The sequence below is a fragment of the Salvelinus alpinus genome, chromosome 27 (assembly GCF_045679555.1).
Source record: "Salvelinus alpinus chromosome 27, SLU_Salpinus.1, whole genome shotgun sequence".
Classification (NCBI taxonomy): domain Eukaryota; kingdom Metazoa; phylum Chordata; class Actinopteri; order Salmoniformes; family Salmonidae; genus Salvelinus; species Salvelinus alpinus.
This window is the reverse complement of record NC_092112.1, coordinates 26,292,579-26,313,364: the sequence shown is the minus strand read 5'-3', so window position 1 is coordinate 26,313,364 and position 20,786 is coordinate 26,292,579. Positions and strand designations below refer to the sequence as shown.

Sequence of the window (20,786 nt, the reverse complement as noted above, 5' to 3'; positions counted from 1 at the left end):
TAAAGAGAAAGCAGGAACGAGAGGGGATAGAGAGAAAAGTATAGAGACGGAGGAGGTCACATGAGGCGACTCTACATGCCTTCTGTCATTTGGGATTTTTTTTCACTGCATTAATTCAATATTTATAATTATAGTTATTAAAATTGACTGTATGGTTGGTACAGCAAGCCTTTATTAAGAGTGCTCGCCTCCCCTAGGTCCCAGCACAATACTGTTGGTGGTTGGTAGGTTGAAAAGACTTATCCAAATGTACTGAAATTATACCTGACTGCTGGTTAGTGTTGTCGCAACAGAACATTGTACGCCCATTACTTGTTGTCACGATCGTCGTAGTGAGGAGACCAAAGCGCAGCGTGATGTGAATACATCTTATTTAATGACAACGAAAGAACACCGAAACAAACTATACAAAATAACAAACGTGCCACTAAGATTAACGAGTGCAGACATGCAACATCAACATAGACAATCACCCACAAACCAAACTGGAAAATGGCAACCTAAATAGGATCCCCAATCAGAGACAACGATAAACAGCTGCCTCTGATTGGGAACCAATCCAGGCCACCATAGACCTACGTATGCCTAGACTACACACACAACTTAGACATACAAAAACCCTAGACCAGACAAAAACACACATACCACCCTCGTCACACCCTGACCTAACCAAAATAATAAAGAAAACAAAGATAACTAAGGTCAGGGCGTGACACTTGTCAACAATGCAGATTCTTCCTATGGCAAGATTTTAATATAATTGAAGAAGGCTTTGCGTCTGATAACATGGTAATGTTTCCCATAACAGCTTCAATGTACAGACAGTACATTTTATATGGGAGCTATTATGAGAGACATAACTAAGTGATTCATAGGGTGTGCAGTGAGGTTGCTCCCTTAGGCTAGAAAAAGATTGAGTGAAATAAGGGATGCAGCGCTTAGTAGACTATTTCCTCTACATTTAGCATGGGAATCTGAGTGTAAAAAATACAGCGCTTAGTAGACTATTTCCTCCACATTTAGCATGGGAATCTGAGTGTAAAAAATACAGCACTTAGTAGACTATTTCCTCTACATTTAGCATGGGAATCTGAGTGTAAAGAATACAGCACTTAGTAGACTATTTCCTCTACATTTAGCATGGGAATCTGAGTGTAAAAAATACAGCGCTTAGTAGACTATTTCCTCTACATTTAGCATGGGAATCTGAGTGTAAAAAATACAGCACTTAGTAGACTATTTCCTCTACATTTAGCATGGGAATCTGAGTGTAAAAAAATACAGCGCTTCTCCTGGCTGTGCTGGAGCCCCTGTGAGACAGCCAAAAGGCAGGCAAGAGTGCTGAACCATGACCACAACCGAATGTGAGTATCTCAGCTACCTGAGATTGCCTATCAGACCACAGCGCTCTCTCTCTAAAAGAACATCTCCAGACATAGCTTTCCCGTCTTTAGAGCCCAAATGTATCCCTCCCTGCCAAAAAATGGGGAGTACCTCAATTTGAAATATTAAAGAGCCCATCTTGAATAAGTAAAGGATTCCCTCAGGCATTGTTATGATAAAAGTCATTTGGGTCCAAATTAAGAGCAGGTTCTATTTGCCACTCAATAATGGCTGTTAGAAATGTGCCCTTCAGGGAAAATGAAGCTTTAATTGGAATTTGCACTTGACAATCTCGTTGATGTATTTGATGTATTCCAGAGTTGAAATTTAAAGTACCTGGAAAAAGCCCATAAAGGATAATACTATATTTGCAATGTGACAGAGGAGGTTTGATGTCCTGCATGAAATGATTGCTGAGAGACACTGTTTAATTTGCCCAATACAAAGGAATAATATTATCCAACAGTGTTCCTATCCTCCAGTGAATGAGAATGGTATTGATGGTTTGATCCCTGGGACATGAGGAAACACTGATCTCAGAGCTGTATTGGCTATTACAGCTCCAATTAATATAGTACATGAAGCACCTCAGAGAAGGTAATGAACAGCTAAAACCAATCAACACGCTCACTCCGTAATTACAGTTACTATCAAGGGTAATATCCCAGGGTCCATTTAAAAGAAAGGACAGTATTTAAAATGATTTAGTCTCCAAGAGAGGAGGAGAGAGAGAATGAAGAAGAGGGAGGGAATCAAGGTGCTAGAAGTACTTTTTTTGCATTTATAATAAGTAAATGAGAATACAGCTTCCTCTGTTGGATTTGCAATCAGGGTCAGCGTACCAGGAAGATGGAACCTCATGTTGATTGGCCCTTGGCGGCATTTCATTTGCCACTGCTTTGTCATACCAACTTGTTGTGACTGCTTAAGACAAAACAATTTGGAGACATAGTCGTGCTGACTGCTATTCTTAACACTACTGCCATCAAACCTTCCCCTATATCTTATAATGCCTACTTAATAAAGAACCATCATTATGTGCCTATATCTTTGGGGGCAGGGGGTGGCTGTTTATTTTGAATGCAGAATGATAATAGTGTTTTACTGGCATCCTTCAGGGCTTTTGGTATGGATATACTAACTGTTATAATCCACCTTAAGTATTTTTAACCATTAGCACATCTGTTTTAATGCGTTACGTCACCAAGTCACCAAGAGCTTATTTTTTTCATATTAGCATGGTAAACATAAGTAGCCGGCTGTCACTCCCTGACCTTAGAGATCCTTTTTATGTCTCTATTTTGGTTTGGTCAGGGCGTGAGTTGGGGTGGGCATTCTATGTTTTGTGTTCTATGTTTTATTTTCTGTGTGTTTGGCCGGGTGTGGTTCTCAATCAGAGGCAGCTGTCTATCGTTGTCTCTGATTGAGAACCATACTTAGGTAGCCTTTTCCCACCTGTATTTTGTGGGTAGTTGTTTTCTGTCTTTGTGTCTGTACCAGACAGGACTGTTTCGTTTCGTTCATTCTCTTTGTTATTTTGTTTAGTGTTCTGTTTTTAATAAATTAACATGAACACTTACCACGCTGCGCTTTGGTCCGGTGATTCCTCATCTTCAGACGAGGAACGTTACACCAGCAGGCATTTAACCATTAGGGCATTATACACAAACATTATTCCCTCCATCAAAAGGAAAATATGAAAATAGCTTTTTTATTAAACACATAATGGTTTGCTTGTGGGCTATATATTAGCATTTACTCTGCAGAACAATACTGAACATATACACTTAGGTGCTGAAGCTACATTTACTGGAACTAAATAAACAACCTTTTTTAAGGGGATGTGGTGCGAACCTTGACCTTTATTGTATCCTTCATACAGTACGATAGCTTGGGACTATAAGGTTCTATCTGAAAAAAGATGATTCTGAGATAATTGGCTTTAAAGTTCCGAACCATCATTGGTTTGAATGATGTCAGCAATTTTTATCTTGTACTCTTTTGAACTTAATAACATGAATTGGGGTATTTAGAGTACTATATACATAGAGAAAATTGAACAGAACAAGGGTATGTCAACAACAACATGTTGATAAAAATGCACATAGAACCTTATAGTCCCAAGCTTTGGAGTTAGCATTTTGTTGAAACTGCCTGATTGAGATGTGGCCAGTCTCCAGATCTTAAATTGTACATTTTCTGTCTTATCACTGCAGGTCCTCTGATAAGCCTGATCAGAGTACACAGGTTAATGCCTATAATGAGGGCCAATGAGGATTTAGAGCTTTTGGTGAACATCCCCTAAATGTACCATTATAATGATGATAATACCAAACCTTCCATCACCTCCCATTCATGGCAGTAGGGAAGGAAGGGGGCCCTCATCAGCTAATCAATCTTATCTCAGTGTTTTGTTTGTCTTAGAGACAGACTCGGATGCATTAAGACATCGGATCTTATCAGAGGCTTTAGTACCTCCGTCTTTTTGTGTTAGGCTCAGTTACCCAGACCTGCTGGGGCTTGAAACTGCTGGCAGGTCTCTGTGGAGGGCTGGGCCCTAATCCTGTCCAGTTTGTATTCTGTGTGATCTGCAGCATGGCTCCACTGCGGATATCACCAATACCCAGCCTTTAGATGGTCCAGACACTGATTATCCACTGCCTGGGATTATCCCAGACACAAGCAGGCACACGCTTATTTAGAGACACAGAAACACACACACACACACACACACACACACACACACACACACACACACACACACACACACACACACACACACACACACACACACACACACACACACACACACACACACACACACACACACACTGGAGGAGACAGCTCTTACTGTAGGAGACAGCTGTTGGAGTCCACAGGCCCCTCTACTCCATCACATCCTCTAACCCGTACAGACACACAACAGGCATTCTGAGCCTTTGTTTGATCTCACAGTAACCAGATATCCTCTTTTTCTTTGTCTCCAGTTGATTTTATAGGAGGGTTCGACTCCTACGGTTATCAAGGGCCTCAGAAGACATCCCATTTGCAACTACAACCCATGTACATGTAAGTGCAATGTAGCTACATCTCTTCACACCTCCTATTAAAGTACTTCTGAAATGTTTTCTCCTGGCACCAAGACTTGGTGCCAAGTTCACTATGTTTTCACACTTGAGTCTATAAATTGGACGAATAGGACTAGCCTATGTGAGGACATTATAATGTAAGGCAGAGAGAAGTTTCATCGATAAATAACGCTAGTGTGTCAATACAGATAAAGAAATAGCTTGTGTCAACAATGAGGGAGGGAATGTTTGTATCTGGACTCCTGAAAGGTTAGGATTTGCTTGAGACGAAATGAGGAGAACACAGGAAGAGATGTTCAAACTTGAAAGGATTTCCCTCGTTGACACTGAATGGATCAGAGATATTGTTTTCTAATCCTGTGTACAGTGCAGGCCAGTCAACATATCATACACTGGGAATAGACAGTAATCCACTCCTACTGTATAAAGAGTTATCCTCAAACGCTAATCTCATAGGTATGTTGAACTGTAGATGCACAGTGGGAAGAAATATCATTTTCACAATTACAGTGATCAAAGTGAGGATGATGCTGATCATAATGCAGCAAACTATTAACTGCACTGGTTAGATATAAAGGTATTACACTACTAATATCTGACAGGATAAAACATCCACCAGCTATACAATGTAGCATAAGCTGCTCATAGGGGAACTACTGTTTCTTTAAATGTCACCTTTTTATCACATGGGGTCACACGAGGTGATTGTTTTGGATATGCATGGCAGGGATCCAAGCTGTGCTCATGGCCTGGTGTGCCAGATGAGCCCCACAGTGGCAGGAACAGAACAGCCTGGGTATCCCCTGCCTGCCTGCCTGCCTGCCTGCCTGCCTGCCTGCCTGCCTGCCTGCCTGCCTGCCTGTCTGTCTGTCTGTCTGTCTGTCTGTCTGTCTGTCTGTCTGTCTGTCTGTCTGTCTGTCTGTCTGTCTGTCTGTCTGTCTGTCTGTCTGTCTGTCTGTCTGTCTGCCTGCCTGCCTGCCTGCCTGTCTGTCTGTGTCTGCCTGCCTGCCTGCCTGCCTGCCAATGCCTCTCTGTGGAGCACAGGCCTCAGCTGACTGGTCCAGCTAACCCTGTGACTCTAACACTAGGAGGGGGGACAAACTCTGTGAAGTCATGCCAGGATTTGGAGCAGGGTGCTGACATGTCTGCTGGTGGGGAGAGGGAGGGGGGTAACAGCCGCTTGCCCAGCCTAATGCCTGTATTAGGTTATTCAGGGTGACTACAATGAAGTGTGTCTCCTAAATCTTAACCTGCTGTCTGTCACTCTCAGCAATGTATGGAAAAACAACAGGGAGGGGACAATGAAGTGCGCATAGGGGTGTGTGGACATTTCCCATTGTGTCTAATGTGAATGGAATAGGATGGGTTGTATCTGGTCCATTGTGAGATCAGTATTGTACCGTCTGTTATTAGCTGCTGGTTGTACAAGGTCAGCTGAGTTCAGGTGGGAGGAGAGTAGGGAGTAGGGAGTAGGGTTTAGGGAGTAGGGTTTAGATTTGTACTCAAGGTTATTTACGTCTCAGTATTCGCCAACATAACTTCTCAATTGTGTCATGTAAAAATCTGCCTATCCAACTCAATAATAGTTGGGCATATAGTTGTCTAATTCCAGGGCATATCACATTGCTGTCATCACATTATACAACAACTATAATTACATAAGAATAATTTCCTGCATTGCTCAGGGGAAAGCGTATTACTGTCAGTAGGTCAGCATATAACACATATGGCAAATGATGGATTTAAGGGACTTGATATTTGTAACACATGAGACTGAAACAAACAAAAATGCCATTAAGAGCCATTCTGTGGTTTTATGGCACCCAGTAGGGAAGACAATAGAGATTATTAATCATGGACACCAAGACAATGGTGTGGTAGAGGTGCTACACACTATCTTCAATAGCCAATCAGTCTTCACAGCTGATACCCATTAACAATAGTTCTTATTGGATGTGACAACTGGGAATTACCAAGGTCTTTAGAGAATAGTGGCAGGTGTAATCATTCTCACTTTGTTTTCATGCCGAGTTTGTTTTAGCATGAGCATATAATATTAGCATATATTTGAATATATCTGTGGTATTGTGCTTTATTGACACTAATTCCTTTTCCTCTTTCTCTTCCAGGGCAAAGTAACAAAGGACAGCTGCCTTATGTACCAATCAAATAGAGAGCTACCGTTTTAACTTTGTTTCATTTCGTAAATGTCTTAAAATAATACAGTGTCTTACAAACTGTGTGGAGGAAGTGAGACTCTACACTTTAACCTCAAAGACTCATAAAAACACAGGATTTCCTTTGTCTCTCTGCTCAGCCTCTGCTCAGTGGAGTCACAGTCTTGGCCTGGACGAGGGGCCAGGCAGGTGCAAGAACACCCTCCTGTGGCTGTGTTGACCTTACAGGATGCATATCTCTCCTCCATACTGGTTCTTGCTCTCTTTCTGACAGCTGAATGACTGAAATATTAAGGGAAAAAATTGCTTTGATTCCTCTGGACAGTTTTCAAATGGATCAAGATTCCGGACAAAGGGAATGCCAAGTTCTGAGAGCACTAGTTAAGTGATGCCGCAGAGTTTCAATGTGTTCTGATTAACTTGATTAGAAATACTCTTCACTTAAACAATGTTCAATAACTGATCGATATGGTTTTAGTCATCAGAAGCAGTCCTATTGACCATTCTAAAGAGTTGATTAGAAATAAATGTACATGTGAACCATGATGTGTTTACAATACACTTTGGCTGTTGGAATTCCATCTTGAGTTGGGCAATTGCATGGGACAAAACTTTGATGAAATGGAAAAAGCAACCAGTTGCTTTTTCTTATGATGGATGTATTTGTCTTGAAAGTACCAAGAACAATAGTTAAAGATGAGTTAGACAAAATATTGGATGCTATCTAGAGATACATATTTTTGGAGCTAGTCTCGGGGTCATCAGTTCAAAAGTTCATTCGGGGATAACACCATATTTGTTTGCATGAGGTGTCAAAATCTGTTGAATATTTAATCTCTGAAAGCACTGGACATTATCCCAGACTAGGTAGAGAGTTGGCCTTTCTGCAGCTGTCTTTGCGCTGTAAGGTTATGTGAATTTTGTGCTTTTCTAAGACAGAGTGGAGTCTTGAGTCTAAAGATAAAGAGAACTAAATGTAACTTCTTTAAATTCTAGGCATTTTTTAACATGTGTGACAGTGTTTACTCTTTTATAGTTCACTAATAAGTTATTATGTTGTGTATAAGTGGGCCCTTCTTTTACTCCTAACTGTACAAATTGTCAAGGGAATTCTTGGGAACAATATCTTGCTGATAGTCTGGTGTGAGGACTAGAAGGAGATGTGTGGTAGAGTTTGTGCTGTGGCTGAAACTTTGTGCTTTTGTCTATTGGACAGTGCGGGAACCCCGAACCAATCAGGATCTCAGTTCTGTCATCATCGTCATAGCATCCTCATACTGTAACTCTTCTGCTGAAGGGAGCCCTGTGAGCATTTTTTTGTATATCTCCCCGCTATGCATAAATCCTTCAGCTTTGTAGACCAGAACTCCATATCATAGGACCTCTCTATGTTTTCTATTTCAGTGGTGTGAATCTGTTGGCTCCTTTGTAAATTAATGCGGTAATACTAACAGGCCTTCCAAGATCTAGAATATTCAAATGGAACCTCGAGATGCATAAAATGCTCTTCTAAACTCAGGCAAGTTTTCCTTGCAACATTACTATACACTTACTAATCGTGTTTAAACATCACCATGGTAACAGCATGTAGAACATCTGAAGACATAAAGGGTGCGTTCCGTAAATTCGATCTGGCTATCTACCCTCCGAGGTCAGAGCACTCTCGTCTGAGTGTGGCAGAGCGCAGAAAAACTGATGAATTTACGAACACTCAGCACCAGTTGAATATGTCCGCTGTCAGTGAACTTTGGCAAGAAAAAACATAATTAAACTGTTGCCAGCAACACAATTACAGTCACCAACGCTCTAGATAACATGAAAACAGCATAACCAGCTCTGCTAGGGGGAGTAAAATTGTCAGAGTGAGGTGTTATCTTATTTGTCTGGAAGTAGCAAGCTAGCCAACATTAGCCAGTTAGCTTGGGTGATTGACTGCCGTTGTGAGGTCAGGACACTCGGATCAACCCTACTCATCGGCCAAAGCGTCCAGTGTGCGCTCTGAAAGCTCCAACAGCGTACCTCTCTGAATTTACGAACGTACAATCAATCTGACAACGCCCTGATCGCACTCTGATTCCTAAGCATTATCCTCTTCATAACATTTGTGTCTGGGACAATATATTGGTATTCAACTGTGTAAAAGCTATATGATCGCTAGTATGCTTCCTTGCATAGTAAATCCAAGATTACACCTCTTGAAGAGTCAGTTGTGTTTTATCAGTGAGTTGTTCTAATGTGAGTGGATAGCAGAGGAGGCTGGTGGGAGGAGCCATAGGAGGACGGGCTCATTGTAATTGCTGGAATGGAATGGTATCAAACACATCACACATATGGAAATCATCAGTTCCATTAATTCCATTCCATCCATTACAATGAGCCTGCCGTCCTATAGCTCCTCCCACCAGCATCCTCTGGAGGATAGTGGATGTATACACCTGTTACTGTCACCCTGTGCCAGATAACCCAGTCTGAAATGTTGAAGACCAACATAGTTACTTACTGCTGCAATCTTACATGACCCCTTCATTCACAGAGAGGATTCAAAGTTGTAAATATAGCAGAACATTTTCAACCCAGATAAAGTTTTTGACAATATGTTATATAAGATCTGAATTAAAAAGAAAATAATTTGATTGTATATGGCATTACAGTATTCTAAGTTCCTATACATTCAAAGGGAGCTGTGTATAATACTGTTGCAGGTACTCAATTGCTCATTGTAGTACATTCCTGAATACTCCATTGGTTGTTTTGTTTGGGTTCAGCGCTGACTTCTACTTCTCAATAGATTTAGCAATTTTCTATTTATGTTACTTTTCAAAATGACTGTAAATATAATAAAATCAAACTGTGTGAAAAGGCCAATCCTTTTTCTCATTTGTTTTCCGAGGACTCTCCCTTCCTGCAACGTCTGATGTAATCACTGACATCATACTTCCTAGTCTCTCATCTGAACAGCAATATGTATTGATACAATAATAGTTAGCTATGCCTAGCATTAGCCTTTACCGCCTGAAGGTATCATTCATTACAATTTCCTGCGGTATGGGAGGCAAACTGTTGCCAGCCTCACCTGGTCATCCAACCAAGACAGCAGCATGGGGAACAATGTTTGAAACAAATATCAGACATACTGTAACAACTTACAGACATAGACACACCATTAAAAAAAATGTTTTGTCGTAGACACACATTTCAATTACAGAAACATACAAGCGTCAGATTATTCTTTTTTTTACGTTAAAAGCAAAAGTAAGTAGGAGTGAGACTGTAACTGGTATTTATTTTCTGAACTTATCAAAGACGAACAGTATACTATGACCGAAATGGTCATAGTATATCACCAATGTTTAAGCCTATGAAGAGTCAACGAAGACCAGCCAATAGCACTATAGAGATCACAGTGGTGTTTCAGACGCGTTTGGTTGGTAATAAACCTAAGAGCTGCATGATACACGGAATCAAGTGCCTTCAGGGTAGTGCTTGAGGTCTGCATATAAATGACATCACTGTAGTCTAAGACGGTACGGTGTGCATTCCTGTCTGTCTCTTTTCTGGCCTCCAAAGAAAAACAAGCCTTATTTCAACATGATCTTCTTTACCAGGTCTCAACATAATTAGTGAAGCTCAGCTTCTCATCCACCCAAACTTGCACTATAGAACTTCCTTCCAAGCTAGTAATGACATGGTTTTCAGAGTATTTAGTATTGGAAAACACAATGTATTTTGTTTTAGAGGAATTCAAACAAGCTTCAAATCGTACAGATTCTGTTGAATGATGTTAAAAGCTGTTTGAGCATTTTCAAAAGCCAAAGTCAAACTGCTGCCACTTGAATAGAGAACAGTGTCATCCGCATAAAAATGTACATATGCTGTCTCAATATCTCCCAATGTTGTTGATCTAGATCATAAACAACAAAGGACCTAAATGGATCATTGAGGCACACCTGAGTGCAGCTCTATGATGTCAGACTTACAACCACCTGCCTTAATAACACGCTGGGTTCTATTTGACAGGTAGTTCACAAACCACTCTAGAGCATGACCAGTAATCCCAATACACTTTAGTCTCTCCAATCCACTATGGTCGAAAGTGTCAAAATGCCTTTGACAAATCTATGAACACAGATACACAATGCAACTTCTTATCCAGAGGACAGTGAATATCATCCAAAACGTTCAATGTTGCTGCAACAGTGCTGTGGCTTGACCTGAAACCTGATTGTATACCACTCAAAATATTGTTTTCCTGCAGGTAGGCCTTAAACTGCTTATTGACTAGGGACTCTAATGATTTTGCCATAACAGACTATTTTGATATGGGCCGTTATTCAGTACAGTGGGATCACCTCCTTTCAAAAGAGGAATTTCATTACATTTTAGGGTGAGGTGAAAAATGTATGTTGAAGGGGGAGCAATGATGTCTGCAGCTAATTGTACTATGTGGGGGTCTAGATCATCAGGGCCAGGGGATCTTTTTTTGTACATCAATTGCTTTCAAGGCTCTACACAATTCTGAGACAGAGAAGGGTGAGAAGGAGAACCTGGAGAAGGAGTGGATGGGGATATCAGGTAATTTCACAGGGGGCTCATTTTGACCTTTAACCCTATCAAATAACCCACATGCTTCAAGAAAATGCTGATAAACTCTATTCTGAAAGATTTTTTTCTCAGGTCTAACAGCAGTTGTTTAGGAAGCTGTGCATCTTTTCTGCACTCTAAACCTTTCACTACTTGCCAAAATTTGGAAAAATTATTCAGATGGTCAGCAGTAGATTTGAGGTACAGTAGTGGTCTGCCTTCAGCTTTTAGGTCATAGCCACACCCTGATTCCAAATGTGTTTAAAAGCCATCCAATCATCAGCCGAATCAGACCTTCTCGTTTTAGCCCACATAGCATTCCGTTTCCTTATGATTTCAGCTAGTTTATCTGAGAACCAAGGGTTGTCTCTGCCCTTAAATCTGTATTGGTTGAAAGAGGCATGCTTGTTGCATACATCCTGGAATGCTTTGTGGAAGTAAGAAAAGGCTAATTCAACATCAGGGATGAATTCAACTCTATTCCAGGCTATATTAAAAACATAATGTAAAAACCCATGAATATCAAAGTGCTTCCAGTTTCCTTTCATGTTGAATTTTACCATCCTGTATACAGGCAACCGCACAGTGATCACTTGATGCAAAAACACCAGAAGCATTAAAACGATAAGGAGTGTTGGTTAAAATAAGATCAATCAAAGAGGATTTCAGAGGACACTTTGCATTCAACCTTGTTATTACACTGTTGACAATCTGAGTAAGATTTTAGGTCTTACAGAGATTCTTGAGTTGTTCAGAGTTGGATGTCAACAAGTCTATGTTCAGGTCAACCATAAGCACAAATTCAGGTTTGACGTGATAATAATAAAAAATACATTCCAGAGAGCCAGCAATAGCAGATTGGGGTATATAAAACAGGAGACAACCAGATTCAATGATGCGCAGAGATTTATATTCAAAGACAGATATTCAAATTGCTTGGGCTTAGTAACAGAAGTCTGAATGGTCGCCGAGAACTTTTATGTATATAGCAACACCACCAAACTTACAGTAGATTTGCGATCTGTCCAAAAAACATTGCAACTATCAATGCCAATGTCTTTGTCAGTGATAGATTTTTTGAACCAGGTTTCAGAAAGCATAAACGCACCTGGCTCTGCGGTTTTTATCCAAATATTCACAAAATCAGGTTTCAGAAGAAGACTACTTACATTTATACCGTAATTTTAGCATGTAAATCTTGATAGGGCAAACTCAACATTTTCTTTTTAGAGGCATGCCAGCAAAGCCACTAAACAACACAACACAATAATACATTAATTTCACTATAATGTGACAAATGGTGACAACAAACTGCTAGGGCCTACATAAAAGTTGTCCCAACAGCAGAGCTTTCTTTTCTGTACCCTGTACTGAATTCTTACCACAGCCACACCTGGCTATCAGCTGAGCCTTGTCTGGCAGCGAAACAGTTCATTCAGCCTCATTTACTGCCTTTTTAAAAAACATAGCTGATATGGCTGACTTGCTTAAACAAATGTGGTTTCTACTGACAATTGAGTTGTACAAACTATGGCATAAGGGAACGATGAGTGGATGAGAGGCAATCAATAAATTCGATTAAGACATTAATGAGTGAGCTAAAATGGACGTAGTCAATAAAACTCTTTTTTCAGGACTTTTGAACTGCACAGGGACAGAACTCAGAAAATGGGCTGTTCTTACAGTATTCTCCCCGTACACCAAGTCAGAACCTTATAAGCAGACAATGAAAGCTCTTACAATATTCGATGATGACATTTCTCTAAAACAGGCTATACTTTAAATGTGCACCACCAAGTCAGAACAGTAGGCTAAGTTATGAGGGGTAAAGGGACCAAAATATTAGGGTGAGGCACATGTGCTACTAACAGCTTACTACAAAACATAAACTTAGTATTATTTTCTTAGCTACAGTATACATATCCCATGGCATATTACATAATTTATGCAGCAGCAAACAATACATTTTTGGGGGACTCACTTTGTTGTGCTGTGCTCACTTGAACAGGAAGGTGGTGTGGCGTTCGTTCTTGTGGGCAAATTTTGTCATCAAACTTTGTCATCAAAGTCTGTCATTCTCTGGATTTATGGTAATTTCAAGACAACAGGGAATTAGGGAAAAAAACAAGGTCAAATCATGACGTCAGTGATCTTCAGGTCGGAGCGCTAGAAAGAGGGCCGAATTCCCGACTTGGAATTCCAAGTTGGATGACCTTTCAAAACATATTTTCCCAGTTGGAGCTAATTTTTTTCAGAGTTTCCAGTTGTCTTGAACTCACTGAAGTCTGAGATTTCACAGTTCTGAGTTTACAGTTGTTTTGAAAGTGGCAGAAGTCATGCTGGATTGACAGCATGGCCAATGTATTCAACCTTTTCTGGCCCGTGGTGTTGCACATGAATGTTTATCCTTTTAAGCTTGGGAAAGATACCCTTAATCCCAGACTTGGACCACACCTTCTCTACCGAATAGCAGGCTAGTGATTGCTTTGCAACGCTTGCAGTTAGCTACTGATTCCTTCCAAACCACTCATTGTTGAATTTGCAATTTCCAAATTGTTGTGTAATATTTATGTCCAATGGCTGATGAGCACTGATACGTTTTGTCTATAATCTCTCTTCATATGACAAGGTTTGAAACGGATTTGCCAGTATATTGAAGACTTGATTCATGATGATGATAACTTCTTGTCTAGCTTGCTAGCTAAGATTTTGAAAGTATGATGTTGACATCAGTCCAATCAAAGCTACGTTACAGATAACGTGAATTGACGTCATTTTATCTGTGGATAATGACCTTGAGCCTTCCTGTATGGGCACTTCTAATGTAAATCTATGGCAGCACCCAAGGGGCTTGACCTTTCTAGCTTTCATGGTGCAACTACAGATATATATATATATATACATATATTATTATTATTATTTTAGCTAAACTGGTGGGGCTCAAAACAGGGGCATTTATGTGTAGAAACTTCAGCCCATTTTGACTTTTCAATTCAGATGAGGTAGAAATGTCACGACCTGGGTTAGATTGCACATTTCCTGACAGTAGAAGAAGCAAAAATAATGGCAAGTCAAGATTGTATTTTGCAACATTTGGATTCACAGACAGTACTAGAACCATAGTCCAGAGGAACCAGCCTTTAAAACAACATATTTCAAAAGGTGCTTATAGTCCAGAGACATGGTTAAGTACTGAAAGAACAATCCAGACATGTAAATGCAACCGTGCGGTTTCTCCCATGTTGAATGGGAAAAAATGTGTAGAGTTCTACAGTGCAAAAGCAGGGCAAGGGTATGGTTTTTCCCAGGATGAAAAATGAGAAAAACACTAAAGATTCACCACATTTAAGAGGCATCGGGCCCCAAATGCATCATCCTTGGTGTAAGATTCTATTAGACCTCAGGATAAGACCCAGATGCAGACAGTTCGAAGTAACAAAAGTTTATTACAAAAACGGGGGGCAGGAAAACGAAAGGACAAGGGCAGGCAGAGGTCAGTAATCCAGAGCGGAGTCTGAAAGGTACAAGGTACAGGCAGGCTCAGGGTCAGGACATGCAGAATGGTCAAAACTAGAAAACAGGGACTAGAGCGAAAACATGAGTATGGGAAAAACGCTGGTAGGCTTGACGTGACAAGTCGAACTGGCAACAGACAAACAGAGAACACAGGTATAAATACACAGGGGATAATGGGGCAGATGGGCGACACATGAAGGGGGTGGAGACAGGCACAAAGACAGGTGAAACATATCAGGGTGTGACAGATTCAAGGGTAGACAATAGCAAAAATAGCAAAAGCAACATGCGTTTGAGAAATAACCATTAAAAGTTTTCTAAGACTCCGATCTAAAATAATAGGCCTATGAGGTTGCATGCTAATCACAAATAGGCCTAAGCTACAGTACATAAGCTACAATAAAATAACAATAAAGGCCAGGTAATACAAATAAAAGTGTATACAAGTTCCAGAGAAAAGGTCCACATGTGAGGGTTTGAAGCTAACCTGATGCTGTCATATATAATTTTGCCTCTCTTTTGCTAAACGCTCCACTCTAGTGTAGATTGTTTAAAAGACCCATGTACTTGCCCTGTACCAAGTATAATGCTCTGGCAGGAGGCTATTGATTACATCCCTCGCATCAAGCACATGAGGAAACCTGTGGATATAAAGATTTTTATCTCCTATACATATGTCTGCAGGTTTACCTTTCACTTGCCTGGGTTTTCTATTAAATATTACTTTATGAAAGAAAGAAAGGTGTGAAGCACATTGTTACTTGAGACCCTGCGACCTATACAGCTTTCTATAGTAAACAAAGCTTGCCATCTGGTAGAACAGGACATACTCTGCTTCCACACTGGAAACTGGATCATTACCCAATAAGGCATTTGGAAACAGAATAATTTCTTATATACTACAGGAGATGAGCTGTGCTCAGGGGGGAAGAAATCAATGCTTGACACTTGCTTTTTTTAATCTGATCTTTGCGTGTGTGTCTCTAAATATACACCAATTATGGAGAGGACGCTGTCTGTACTTGGAAACCACAGAGGTAATGTTCATAGAGCAATGGCCCCAACATACAGAGCTGACTGGAAGTTCACTGAATGCTCAATCTCCCTCGAAATTAAATGTCAAGGACTCACCAATATTCACAGCCATCTGTTCAAGAGAATATGCAGAGTATTCTGTTTAAAAGCTCCAGCAGAGTAAAACTGCAGCCTGGCTCCAAGCTGACCAAAGAGGTGCCATCATGTGACAGATTGTTGTAAGAGAGTCCTGGGAGACCCGTCGGTGTTAGACAATGATGAACAGGAATAAAAGCATATAGGCTCCTATGCTAAATAGTGCTGAGAACATCAGGGACATCTTAGAGCTCCGTATCTGATGACATTTACATTTTAGTCATTTAGCAGACACTCTTATCAGAGTGATTTATGGGAGCAATTATGATTAAGTGCCTTGCTCAAGGGCACATTGACAGATTTTTCACATAGTTGGCGGGATTCAAACCAGCGATCTTTCGGCATTCCTAGCCATTAGTGTCTGTCTCCTCTTTACCTCTATCAAACAATCTGTCTGGGCCTCCTGACACAGGAACCACATGTAGTTGAGGTGTACAGTACCAGTCAAAAGTTTGGACACACCTACTAATTCTAGGGTTTTCCTTTATTTTTTACAATTTTCTACATTGTAGAATAATAGTGCAGACATCAACACTATGAAATAACACATATCGAATCATGTAGTGACCAAAAAAGTGTTAAACAAATCAAAATATATATATATATATGTATATATATACACTGCTCAAAAAAATAAAGGGAACACTTAAACAACACAATGTAACTCCAAGTCAATCACACTTCTGTGAAATCAAACTGTCCACTTAGGAAGCAACACTGATTGACAATAAATTTCACATGCTGTTGTGCAAATGGAATAGACAAAAGGTGGAAATTATAGGCAATTAACAAGACACCCCCAATAAAGGAGTGATTCTGCAGGTGGTGACCACAGACCACTTCTCAATTCCTATGCTTCCTGGCTGATGTTTTGGTCACTTTTGAATGCTGGTGGTGCTCTCACTCTAGTGGTAGCATGAGACGGAGTCTACAACCCACACAAGTGGCTCAGGTAGTGCAGTTCATCCAGGATGGCACATCAATGCGAGCTGTGGCAAGAAGGTTTGCTCTGTCTGTCAGCGTAGTGTCCAGAGCATGGAGGCGCTACCAGGAGACAGGCCAGTACATCAGGAGACGTGGAGGAGGCCGTAGGAGGGCAACAACCCAGCAGCAGGACCGCTACCTCCGCCTTTGAGCAGGAGGAGCACTGCCAGAGCCCTGCAAAATGACCTCCAGCAGGCCACAAATGTGCATGTGTCAGCATATGGTCTCACAAGGGCTCTGAGGATCTCATCTCGGTACCTAATGGCAGTCAGGCTACCTCTGGCGAGCACATGGAGGGCTGTGCGGCCCCACAAAGAAATGCCACCCCACACAATGACTGACCCACCGCCAAACCGGTCATGCTGGAGGATGTTGCAGGCAGCAGAACGTTCTCCACGGCGTCTCCAGACTCTGTCACGTCTGTCACATGTGCTCATGTGCTCAGTGTGAACCTGCTTTCATCTGTGAAGAGCACAGGGCGCCAGTGGCGAATTTGCCAATCTTGGTGTTCTCTGGCAAATGCCAAACGTCCTGCACGGTGTTGGGCTGTAAGCACAACCCCCACCTGTGGACGTCGGGCCCTCATACCACCCTCATGGAGTCTGTTTCTGACCGTTTGAGCAGACACATGCACATTTGTGGCCTGCTGGAGGTCATTTTGCAGGGCTCTGGCAGTGCTCCTCCTGCTCAAAGGCGGAGGTAGCGGTCCTGCTGCTGGGTTGTTGCCCTCCTACGGCCTCCTCCACGTCTCCTGATGTACTGGCCTGTCTCCTGGTAGCGCCTCCATGCTCTGGACACTACGCTGACAGACACAGCAATCCTTCTTGCCACAGCTCGCATTGATGTGCCATCCTGGATGAGCTGCACTACCTGAGCCACTTGTGTGGGTTGTAGACTCCGTCTCATGCTACCACTACATTTACATTTACATTTAAGTCATTTAGCAGACGCTCTTATCCAGAGCGACTTACAAATTGGTGCATTCACCTTATGATATCCAGTGGAACAACCACTTTACAATAGTGCATCTAACTCTTTTAAGGGGGGAGGGTTAGAAGGATTACTTTATCCTATCCTAGGTATTCCTTAAAGAGGTGGGGTTCCACTAGAGTGAGAGCACCGCCAGCATTCAAAAGTGACCAAAACATCAGCCAGGAAGCATAGGAACTGAGAAGTGGTCTGTGGTCACCACCTGCAGAATCACTCCTTTATTGGGGGTGTCTTGTTAATTGCCTATAATTTCCACCTTTTGTCTATTCCATTTGCACAACAGCATGTGAAATTTATTGTCAATCAGTGTTGCTTCCTAAGTGGACAGTTTGATTTCACAGAAGTGTGATTGACTTGGAGTTACATTGTGTTGTTTAAGTGTTCCCTTTATTTTTTTGAGCAGTGTATATATATTTTGATATATATATATATCAAAATATATATACATATATATTTGAGATTCTTCAAAGTAGCCACCCTTTACCTTGATGACAGCATTGCACACACTTGGTATTCTCTCAACCAGCTGCATGAGGTAGTCACCAGGAATGCATTTCAATTAACAGGTGTGCCTTGGTAAAAGTTAAATTGTGGAATTTCTTTCCTTCTTAATGCGTTTGAGCCAATCTGTTGTGTTGTGACAAGGTAGAGGAGTATACAGAAGATAGCCCTATTTGGTAAACAACCAAGTCCATATTATGGCAAGAACAGCTCAAATAAGCAAAGAGAAATGGCAGTCCATCATTACTTTAAGACATAAAGGTCAGTCAATACAGAACATTTCAATAACTTTGAAAGATTCTTAAAGTGCAGTCGCAAAAACCATCAAGCGCTATGATGAAACTGTCTCTCATGAGGGCCGCCACAAGAAAGAAAGACCCAGAGTTACCTCTGCTGCAGAGGATAAGTTCATTAGAGTTTCCAGCCTCAGGAATTGCAGCCCAAATAAACGTTTCACAGAATTCCAGTAACAGACACATCTTAACATCAACTGTTCAGAGGAGACTGTGTGAGTCAGGCCTTGATGGTTGCTGCAAAGAAACCACTACTAAAGGACACCAATAAGAAGAAGAGACTTGCTTGGGCCAAGAAACACGAGCAATGGACGATCTCATCATGTGTGGTTCCCACCGTGAAGCATGGAGGAGGAGGTGTGATGGTGTGGGGGTGCTTTGCTGGTGACACTGTCAGTGATTTATTTAGAATTCAAGGCACACTTAACCAGCATGGCTACCACAGCATTCTGCAGCGATAAGCCATCCCATCTGGTTTGCACTTAGTGGGACTATCATTTGTTTTTCAACAGGACAATGACCCAACACACCTCTAGGCAGTGCTCAACAAGTGCCCAGCATATGGGAACTCCTTCAAGACTGTTGGAAAAGCATTCCAGGTGAAGCTGGTTGAGAGAATGCCAAGAGTATGCAAAGCTGTCATCAAGGCAAAGTGTGGCTACTCTGAAGAATCTCAAATATAAAATATATTTAGATTTGTTTAACACTTTTTTGGTTACTACATGATTCCATATGTGTTATTTCATAGTTTTGATGTCTTCCCTATTATTCTACAATGTAGAAAATAGTAAAATAAAGAAAAACCCTTGAATGAGTAGGTGTGTCCAAACTTTTGACTGGTACCGTATATATGATGTATGAGGTTGGGAAGCCTCAGACTGAGGTATGACTGATGAGCCATATCACTGTACTGCCTTCAATGCCACGTATTCATATATCAGCTGCCACTCTCAATGCCAGTTTAAAGGAAAATCCACTCAAAAACTATATTTTGGTATTTTTTATTGATACAGTCCCAAAATGTTTTGTATTTCAGCATTCAAGTTGTCAAGATATTGTTCTTTTAAGAAGCAAAGTGTTACCGGCCACAGCATCATGATGATGCAAAATGCTGGATGACTGAGGAGTTCAGAGTCTAAGTCAGCATGTCTGCTGTATTTTGAAAGTAAAATAAAAGATGCTTATAAACAGTTTAATACACAATTCACCATTTAAATTGTACATATTCATGATACTACATATCAAGAGGTTATCTTTATAAACCCTGTTTGAATATCATTATGGTATTAGTCATTTTCTCACCAGCCAAACATACCCACGTGCAGTTGGCTTCTTAAATACAATATTAGCTTCATCACACAGTGTGTGAAAGTTGCTTGTCTTTGCTGAATTCCTCCCTCTCTGTACGGTAAAGCATGCATATATCAACAGAACCCCAAGGGTCCACTTAGCTTGGGAAAAATCAACTAATTCGAGCACAGTGTTGATTCAGCACGTGCCCATTAGCCCTTGGTGGCCTATTATTAAGGTAGTTTAGCCTGAAACCCTTCAGAAGAAAACTGCACAGTCAGCGCATATGCTTGTCTAACTTTTTTACGTTTCATCTTTTGCAGTTACAAATCCTAAATGCAAATGCCCATGTTTTTGTTGTTGTGTTAGACTCTACTACCATCTACTGTTGACTGTTGTTGTTGCACTGGACCCCAAAAACATTTATGATGATATTTCAGTGTTTTGTTGAGAATACTGTAGATTCATATCTAAACAATTATTAGCTGAAGGTTAAACCCCCATGGCAAATAAATACATGGAAAAAATATAGTCAGTTGTGAAATTAAGTGCCATAACTTTCTGATTTTGAATTTTCATTGTTTTATTGATAATGTCTTTCAGCCAGACTATTGACATTGGAAACTGTAATTATAGAATTTATTATAATCTCACCAAATATGCATATTATAATTGGTATAGAGTATTTTTTCCAAAATGCTTGACGTAAGGTGTTTCTCACTTTGTAGAATAAAAAGGTTGCCCTCGTGACTTGTATGAGTTGCGTCCATAGATTTGATTCGCCCTTTGTGGGCAATGGACGTAAATTACAG

The 20,786-nt window shown here is 40.8% G+C and overlaps 1 protein-coding gene across 2 annotated transcripts in view; it reads left to right on the top strand.

Moving 5' to 3' along the window:
• The window catches only part of LOC139556260 (sodium/potassium-transporting ATPase subunit beta-1-interacting protein 2), a 173,437-nt gene extending 163,923 nt beyond the window's left edge, over positions 1 to 9,514 (top strand). For both annotated transcript variants that reach the window (XM_071369988.1, XM_071369989.1), the window contains 2 exons: positions 4,371 to 4,452; positions 6,602 to 9,514. In XM_071369988.1, coding sequence (XP_071226089.1) covers positions 4,371 to 4,452; positions 6,602 to 6,611 — 92 coding nt within the window. In that variant the 3' untranslated portion in view covers positions 6,612 to 9,514. The remainder of the gene's footprint in view (positions 1 to 4,370; positions 4,453 to 6,601) is intronic.
• The last annotated feature ends 11,272 nt before the right edge of the window (positions 9,515 to 20,786 follow it).